The 9,845-nt window shown below is 27.9% G+C and overlaps 1 protein-coding gene across 1 annotated transcript; it reads right to left on the minus strand.

Annotated features, from left to right (window-relative positions):
- Window positions 1-7,164: 7,164 nt before the first annotated feature.
- Window positions 7,165-8,923, minus strand: LOC100795068 (heavy metal-associated isoprenylated plant protein 22). The gene is made up of 3 exons (XM_003533899.4): window positions 8,710-8,923; window positions 8,538-8,613; window positions 7,165-7,692 (listed from the first exon to the last, which is right to left on the minus strand). Exons 1-3 carry the CDS (start codon window positions 8,782-8,784, stop codon window positions 7,400-7,402), a joined length of 444 nt encoding a protein of 147 aa, XP_003533947.1. The 5' UTR covers window positions 8,785-8,923; the 3' UTR covers window positions 7,165-7,399.
- Between the last annotated feature and the right edge of the window lie 922 nt (window positions 8,924-9,845).

A 9,845-nucleotide genomic window follows, 5' to 3' on the forward strand; every position in this document is an offset into this window, starting at 1 on the left:
ACGGCGCCGACAGGAGAGGAAGCTCGAACGTCATCACAAAAACAACCAAACGACATAGGGAAGAGGAACGTATGGAACGCATGAACAGTATTGGGTGTACAAGTTTTATATTTTAAGTGAATAATATTTTCGCCCATTCACTTAAAATGCTGGGTGCACCAGCAATAATGTTGAGTGCACCTAGCAACACCTCAACTTTTTTCATTTAATTATCTCATCAAGCCAAAAAGTGAAGATTATTTTGTCTCTTTTTCCATAAAAGCAATGGATATACATTTAATTAAAAGTAAGATAAAAAAAATTTAAGGGTTATTTTCATTTTTTTAATGCATGGGGAGAAGCATTAGTTTTAAGCTTGAAATGGAAAATAATCAATATTATCCTTATCTTAGACTCCGTTCGATGGAATGAAAAATTAAAAAAAATAAAATTAAGATAAAAAAATTTAAATTAAAGTACAATATAAAAATATAATACCTATATCCGAATTTTAAAACTTTTGTCTCATTGTTTTTCATACAAATGAACACACCCTTGATGTGTTCCATGGAGATTAATTAATATTGTCATCGTTTGTGAAGATTTGTATAGCACACCACAAAAAATGGAATCGTGAAACTGGACTCGACACATATCCTAAAGAACGTGCGCCCACAATGCGACTAATTCATTCTTTCTTCGTTGATAAGAAAAACGAAGCCATGCACTGGCCAGATAGAGAACAAGAATGCTTTCCCCAGGTTCTTTCTAATCCCTAGGGGTGGGATCCTGTGCCAAATAATATCCCCACCTTCTTTTTCTTTTTTGAAGTTTAGCCTATATGGAACATAAATTATAAAGATATGGACCCATTTCCTTTCCGTTCCCCCTTATCAAAAGAAAAAAAAATTATACAAATTATTAAAATCAAGTTTAGGATATATTTTTTTTACTAGACAACTCTTCTAATTCATTTGGTTTCAAATTAATGTTACTCGTGATACATAAATGTCATTAATTCAAAGAAATTTAGCATATGATAAAAATCGAATATAATTTTTCTTAGTAAATATACATTTTTACTGGTGTGAATGTAATATAATTTTATATCAGGTCAATCCTTACCAAGTTTAGGATATAATTAAGTATATAATTCTAAATTTCGTAAAAAAAATGGATAACTTATGGCTGTGCCAGTTGGATTGAAATTAAGCATGACCCAAAAAAGTAAATAAAAAGATAACATTCTAAACCTATATATATGTATGAATCCTTATATCTGATTGATCTCTGGACATATATGTACACAAAAATAAAATATGACTATAAAGATGGATTTAAATAGATTTACTTTAAATGTTAATTAAAGTAATATATAGTTATTGATGATTAAAACATCAAAAGTTAAAAGGTCTCTTAATTTTTTTAATTTATGATTTTTATTTCTTGAATTTTAGTTGTAACATTTGATACCTAATCTTATAAATTGGTGATTTTGGTTATCCTCATAAATTATTAATAAATAATTATGATTAATTGAGTTATTAAATTAATTATACATTAATCCAAATTATTAATTATTAAAAATTGAATAAAAAAATTAGTAATCCTAAGTTTTCAAAATACTGTGCTCCTTTTCTTTTTTGCATACACCTCTTCTACCTTCATTATTGCACATTAATATTGCACTGATAATAACATCACATTAAGATTAATAGTCTTTTATTAAAAAATTTAATGATTAATAATTTTTATTTAATTTAATATCTCTAATAATCAGAATCTTTAGTTAATAATCTATAAGGAGAACAAAATCTCAAATTTATAAAATTAGTAAACTAAATGTTATAATTAAAAATCAATGAAATCAAAATCATAGATTTAAAAAACTAGGGGACCAAAATTACAATCAGCCAACTTAAAATTATGATTAAATATATGTACATGTATAATAATTATGTATTTATTGAAATTTTAACCGCTAATTTTTAATTAATATATAATTATAACTATTCAATTTTTTTCTTTAAAATAAGTCTTTTACTTATAAACGATGAAATGTTAGTATTTAAATCAATAATCAATCTTCATTCTACTTTAAAATAAATTTCTCGCTTTAAAAAAATCAAATCTTTCAATGATATATTTATTCTCTGGGTCTTATTTCTGATAGTTATACACTACTTTCATAATGTCGAATCCCTGAGCTCATGCATGGTTGCGGAATGTAAAAGGTCCTGATACACATCCCTTACTTTTTTGGGACCAATGGACGTGGAAAACTTCTATTGAGACATGACTTATTCTAATTGTTATGTCCCAATCAAAATATGAACTGAGATTGAAGCTTTCGGAAAAGAAGAGAATAATAAAATTCAAGCAACTTTTTAGTGAATTTTTAAGGTCTTTTGCGAAGATCATAGGTGATAGAGGGCAAAATATATATAATAGAATATAATAGAAGAGATATTTATGTATTTTTAATTTAAATTTAAATTAAAAATTAAAAATAGTAACTTAAATTATTATATTTCGAACTTAATTAGACGATTTTATTAAAATTATTTAATATTTACAAGAGAATTTTAGTTAATTTCCTTCACAAAACTTAATAACACACGTTATTAAAAAGGTAACAAAATTTACCAGTATAATTATTAAAAAAAATTTAATCATGTTTTTAGTTGCTATATTTAGAGTATATCTTTTTTAGTTTCTCAAATTAAAATTTACATATTTTAATCCTTGAATTCTCACAAATTATATATCTAAATTGTAAAAAATTAGTAAGGAAGAACAAAAACATATTTCATGAATATTGGGATCGAGACTAAAAAAGATAAATCGCAGGAAAAAATATTTTTTTAAGGGAGCAAATCCTAAACAATGAACTTTTATTATAGTTTTATTGTTACGTTTTCCGTTGGACACGAGGAATGAGAACTCGTGGAACATTGGTATTTTCTACTATAAATTTTAGGCTATATATTTTTTTTTCTTCCAAAAAAATTATTTTAGTTCCTGAAATGATATAACAAACAAAATAATAATATAATCATGTCATATTATTACTTGATGATGTCATCATATCATATCATCTAAAATATCAAGTCATCCTCAATTTACGGGAACTAAAATTAAAGCAAATATAATTTAAAGCGACTAAAATCAGAAAATGATTTATTTGTAGGGATAAAATTTTTTTTTAAGTAAATATTAAAATTTGTATATTTAATAATGTGATAACTTAACCACTATATATGAAGTTTTTGTAAATTCCTACTATAAACAAATGACTTGTCACAATTATTATTGCCGCGACCACTGTATCTATGTTGTTGCAGTTGTTAGTACAACCACAATCATCATTATTATCACTACTGTTGACACTTTCGACACAACAACTACTACACAATCACTACTGTAATTGTCACCACTAATATCATTATTGTTTTAGCTATTACCATCACCACAACCAATGTTGCTATTGTTGCCTTCATTGTCACTATTGTTGCTAGATATCACAATTGCTTGAAGGCGGCGAGAGGTGTGAGAAAGATAATGGAGGATGGAGCTTGAAGGAAGATACAAGAGAAAATATGGATAAGAATAAGAGTTTAAAGGTAGAGGGAGTGTAAAGATTGAGATGCGAATAAATTAATATTAAAACATTTATTTTATTTTAATATGTAAATAAAAACTTGAATGTTATTTTGTCCATGCAAATATGTCTTTTTTTTATTTTAATCCTTGTAAATTATGTTTATTTTGACTATAGCCCTTGCAAATTAATTATGACATGACAATTCATGTTCTTGTGGCAGGATGACTTCATTGAGTACTCATACGTCATGATGATGTCATTATTTTGTTTGTCACTTCATCTTTTTTCTAACAAATACTAATGACAAGAACCAAAAGCAAAGCAAACCAGGGCCAATCTTGAGTTTTTTAGTGCCCTGGGCAAATTGAGAAAATTATACCCTTCTAATTATTTGAATTTTATCCTTCTTGCATTTTATGTGACAAAATCATTAATAATTTGTTCATAGTCAAGGTTTTTAAATAATCATATTTATCAAAGTAAATTTATTTAATTAATCTACTAGTTTTCAAATTTGATAAATTAGATAATGCCTTTGAGGAGCTTATAAGTCCACTTGATTAGCTTATAAGTTCCTCTGACTAAAATACTTGTTTGGTAGTTAGACTTATCTTAGTAACTTATTTTCCATAAGTTACTTCAAGTAGCTTATCTTATTAAATAAGCTACTTGAAGTAACTTATGGAAAATAAGCTAACTTATAAACCATTAAATTTTTTTCTTCTCAATTTTATCTCTACTATTTTATTTGAAATTCTATTTTACCATTTTATTCAATTTATAAACCCTCTTATCTTTTTTGTTCCATGAATAAATTCTTATATCTAATTTTATGTTTTTACACACACATACAATCAACTCATCAATTGTCATCATTACACCATTTCTTAAGGTTAGAAATTTTTTTAATCATATCAACTTTACAATTATTCTATGTATTTTCTAAAATTTTATGACCTAATTCCCTTTTTTGTTAACTAAATCATACATACAATTGAATATATTTTTTTACGTGAGTTGACATTCATTGATTAACTTATTAGCTAATGTCACCAAACACTTTAAGTTAAATCAACTAACTTATAAGCTTTTAGCTAGCTTCTAGCTTTTCAACTCTTGGCTTATGGTTACCTTCGGCAGGACATTTCAATTACTTTCTAACTTTTTTTACTAGCTAAAAAACTTATTTGATTGTTTGGCAACCAAACTTTTTTAGTAGTTTCTAACATTTTTTAAAACGATAGCTTCTAGTTTTTTGTATTTTCTTTCCTTTTTATCTTTAATATATTTATAAAATTTTCTCATCATTTTTTTAAAATAAATCATGGTTTTATACTTTTATGTTATTTTATATTTTTCAGCTACTTCAACAATTAATTTTAATAGACACTTTCAGTTTAATTAGTTTTTTTAGCTTTCAACTACAGAGTTTGCTTTTCAACTAGTTTTTTCAAACATAACTTTAGTGTGTGCAATAGTAGCAACAATAGATAATATTTTTTATATGTTGTATGCATGCATTAAGAAAATAATTAAAAATTTCTAAATAACTCAATATCATAAACCTTGGTTTTGATTTAATTGTTGAAGTTTGGATCATAACCATTATAAATTTTTGGGTTCAAAAACTTTGTTTATGTAATTATATTAACGCTAATAGAAATGGAAGAAAATAAAATGTCATATTTTTCTCTTTTACATTTAACATTGCATCTAAATTGTTGACTTTTTGTCTCAAAATTATGAATAGATTTTGTTGGTAAGTGGAAATATCACAATTAATTGACTAATTATTGGCAAATGTTTTTCTAAAAGAAATCTATTGAAATTTATTTTATTTTTATAATAAATTTTGTATATAATTTCAAAATTATATTAAAAAATTTCTGTTAATATTTATATAAACTGAATAAATTTTTTTGGTGCTCCTCTAAAAATAGACCTTTGGGAGGTCGTCCACCTAGACTGTTCTGAGGGTCATCACTGTTTGCAGGATTTAAAGTGAAAAAAAAAATATAAAGAAGAAAAAAAGAACTATATTATTGAAGTGAAAAATATATTTAAACTGAAACTTTATTAGCTAGGTATGGTGGTTATTATCTTTAGGAGGTCAGGGAATTTCATTTTGGAATTGTTTTCTACTTTTCTAGTCCAGCTGTCAATGATACATTGAAATGGGGTGAAGCCGTGAAAGTGAGGCCGTGCTCATCAGGTATTGTTAACGGTGGAAGAGAAGATGAAAGTATTACCCGAAAAAAAAGGGTATGAAAATACTGTTTTGGAAAAAAATTCAATAATTAATTTCCTTATGCATAAGGTCGCTGTTTATTAGTTTTTAAAGGCCATCCATCAATATCATATGGATTTCACCGATTAATAATTTATGATAGTATAATGGGGATGATTGATTTATGCAAATGATTCTATTTAATGACATAAGTTTTGGTTAATGAATTTACGTTGAAGAGTAATACGAAATGATCTAATTAGAGAAACAAAGACACATTTTTTAATCAAATAAAAGACTTACTATTATTGGTGATGTTGTCAAAAAATTACTGGAGTTAAAATTCAGTAATTATATTTGATAAAAAATGTGACTTTCTGTCTTCAATGTGACCAAAAGTTATTTAATAAAATGAGATCCAAATGTTGGGGTCAATTCTCTATGTCGGTGAAATTCTGTTTGGTGTATAATCTTCTATGGGATGATTTTGTAGTTCACATGAACTGATTGAGTGGATATTGTTTACAGTTTAGACCTATGAAATTATTTTTTAGATGAAATTCTACTTATAGTTCAAACATGTCATTGACATTTTACCTAATAGTGTTAGGATATTCTCCTTATTCTTTTCTCTTTTTAATTGTGTTTTCTTATTCTACCACTATGCATAAAAAGAAATTACTGTTTTGTTTATCATGACACTTCAGCAATGTTCTAAACATACTAATATTTAATCTTGGTTTGCTTAGGAAAATGTTAATTTGTTAGATGATTAGTTTTTGTTAGTATGAATCAAACTCACAATATTTTCTGTTTTTTCTTTTTTTTCTTCTTTCTTAACCATGAAATCCATTTTATATCTCTTACATATAAACTAATTGATTGGCTCCTGGATGCGTTTGAAAAAAAGTTACATTCATTGTATATTCTCACTAAAGTAACAAAGAAGTTGCTTCTACATTTATTACTTTGAACGCTCAAACAAATTTATGTTTAAAAAGTTTTAAGCAGAAATCTAACAACACACTTACAATTTAGGACTAAGCAATTATTTTTTAGAAGAAATTCTATTGATAAATTAATCCAAACATGTCATTGGCATTTTAACTAAAATAGTAGTTTATTAGGGGTTTCTCCTTATTCTCTTTTCTCCATTTTGGTGAATTTTGTCTCCTTATTTTATTATTATGCATAAAAACAAGTTATTATTGTTTTGTTTATTATGACGCTTCAATAATGTTCCAAACATACCAATATTTAATCTCAGTTTGCTTAGAGAAGACCCTATACAACGCTTAATAAATAAGTTATAACCATAAAAATAAGATAAATGTCTTTGTACAAGGAGAGACCATGCAATATAATAATGGTGATTAATTAAACAGAATAATCCTCTTACATTCTTCTACCTCCATACCAAAACTAAACTTGGTGCCTAGTCCTTTAAATACACACAACTTACAAGAGCACAAAAACAGTTTCAAAATTCTTACAGTATCAGTCCCCAAACTTGATTAATGTGCATAATATAACCCCACTATTAACTTGCAAGGCTTGGTGGTACAATATTATGAGCTATGAGTGATGCTTTACATGATTGAACATGCATTGGGGTTTTCATCACTGAAGAGAGAGGTGAGTTTCTCATCGAGTGAGTTAGAGGCAGGTAGTGCTTGTGCAGCGTTTTTCACATACCCTGATGGTGCCTTTTTGTCATAAGCCTGTGCCACATAAGGATAAGCCACCAAGTTGTAAGGAATATATGGCCAAAAATCTGCTCTTTTTCCTGTGCTCTGCACTTTCTTTAGGACCCTGTTTCGGTCCACATAACCTGTAACAGTTACCTTGCTTTGCTTTCTGTTCACCTCTACTTGCTTCACACCTGCATTTATTGTTCCAAATTGGTTTAGCTCAAGTCATATAATATAGACTTAAATACCTTTTTTTCCTTCATCTAATTTAGGGATTTTTGTTGTATTTTTTATAGTCATTGTAATTTATTTTATTTTTTTGAATCGTGTAATTTAATTTATAATATAAGAATAGATGAAAAAGATGACAAAAAAATAATGCAAATTTTTATAAGAAAGAAGTTGAAAAAAAACTATAGTTGGTATACAAATAGATACTGTGAAGGTTTCTAGCGGATCACAAATAGAAACTGCAGTTAGGTTTACCGTTTACCAACATATTGCTGTTGTAGTTATTATGCCACCTTGTGACCATGAATATAGCTGAGAAACAAGAAAAGAATGAAAACAAACAAAAAAAAAGTCCTGTTTTTGTTGTTCTTTTCTTATAAGGAGTATGTACTTTTCACAAAAGAAACAGTCATAAATAAATGTACTTCCCCATCTTTAACAAGACCTACTTCTCATAATCTCTCAGTGTCACATAATTAAGTTTGTGGAACTGTATTAAATGACTCTTTTGTGTCACAAAATTATGCTACTGTTCAAAAGATGATCAAATCTTGGTGTATGAAATTGTTGTTTATCGAGTTGAAAACAAAATTAATTAGTTTACTACTCCTACAATAGAAGGTTTTATTATCAGCAAATGTTAGTCTGAAAACAGACCTTGGTCTATTCATCTTTCATTTGTAATTCCTACAATAAGAAGATTAAAATAGTTTGGTTTATTATTCCATTTCTGGCTATAAAAATGACCAAACCTTGGTGGTGTATGAAAATATGAGAGAATAATAAAAGGACATAGATAGGACACCTTTCATGTGGACAACGGAATTTCTAACTCTTCTTTCACAGCCATCACAGTCCATTTTCACTTTGATTTCCACTGTCTGTAAGAGAAAAAGGAGAACAAAAAAAATTCAGAATTTGCTTGAGACTAGACACACCATATAATAAGAAACTCACAACAAAAATCTAATGTTAACCTGCATTGCTTTGCGTTTCTTTCCAGTGGCAGGTGACACTGAGAAAAATTCTGAAATATAATCAAGAACTCCCATTTCTTTGGTTCTTCCAACAAAGAAAAATAAAAGAAGAGTAATTATATATATATAAGGGGGGGGGGGGGGGGGGGGGGGAAAAAAAAGAAAAAAGGAACTCTCTATCTTGTTATCTGGGACCAGATTTTGGGGTGCCAATTTATACGTCTTTAAAAGAAGTGGTTCCCTTTATATAGAGAACAAATTTTGTTTGCGCAAATATGCTACAAATTTATTTGTATAAAATAATGCATTTTATAAGACTAATGTTTGTTGTCCCACAAATACAAGTCATGATTCTCTGTATGTGAATTTGAGCCTCGCACTAGTTTGGCAGCATTAGGCCAAATACGGGTTCAAACAAACGCTGGTAACTACGATCCAGTCTGATTTACGAAAACAAATTTAATAACTAATTGGGATTGTAATATTAACAGAGGTGAATGAGATGGCATTACTTTAGGCTTAGATATAAGCATTTTTTTGTCAGAAATTATTGGTGTTCCCAAGCCACTTGATCAAAGAAAATATTTTCACTCGCAGTGCATGACAGTTACCGACCTAAGAAAACTTTATAAACTGAAAGAATTTGATTCTCTCTAAAATTAAACCATTCTTCCACGTGTGAACACAATGGGACAAATACAAGTATTTTTATTGGCAAGTGGTTTATCTTTTTCTTTTAAATTTTAATTGTCGTAATATTGTGGTCTAGTTTTTAAAAACGAGAAGAAGTTTTTCCCTGTTAAATTTTTCAAGTGTTGTTTCACGAATATCTTCCGATGACAGTCCAAAATAATTCTTTCAAACATAAGACTACCTGTTGCGTATATGTACATGTATCGAAATAAAACCGTAATATTTGTTGCTGATTTAATCCTATGCAGAACACATCTGTCGGATAGTTTCATCTACCAAAAACAAACAAGAATGATCAGTAAAATAGTGGAAGCCACTGCTTAGCTTAGCTGTTTTCTTTTGCCATAAGAAAGGGAAACTGTTGTAAGGTTTCTCCTTAGCTTTGGTTTTGTTTATTATGGCTATGGCCTACATCATCATGTTCTACACATCTGTGTCAGAGA

The sequence above is a fragment of the Glycine max genome, chromosome 9 (assembly GCF_000004515.6).
Source record: "Glycine max cultivar Williams 82 chromosome 9, Glycine_max_v4.0, whole genome shotgun sequence".
In the NCBI taxonomy this organism is placed as follows: Eukaryota; Viridiplantae; Streptophyta; class Magnoliopsida; order Fabales; family Fabaceae; genus Glycine; species Glycine max.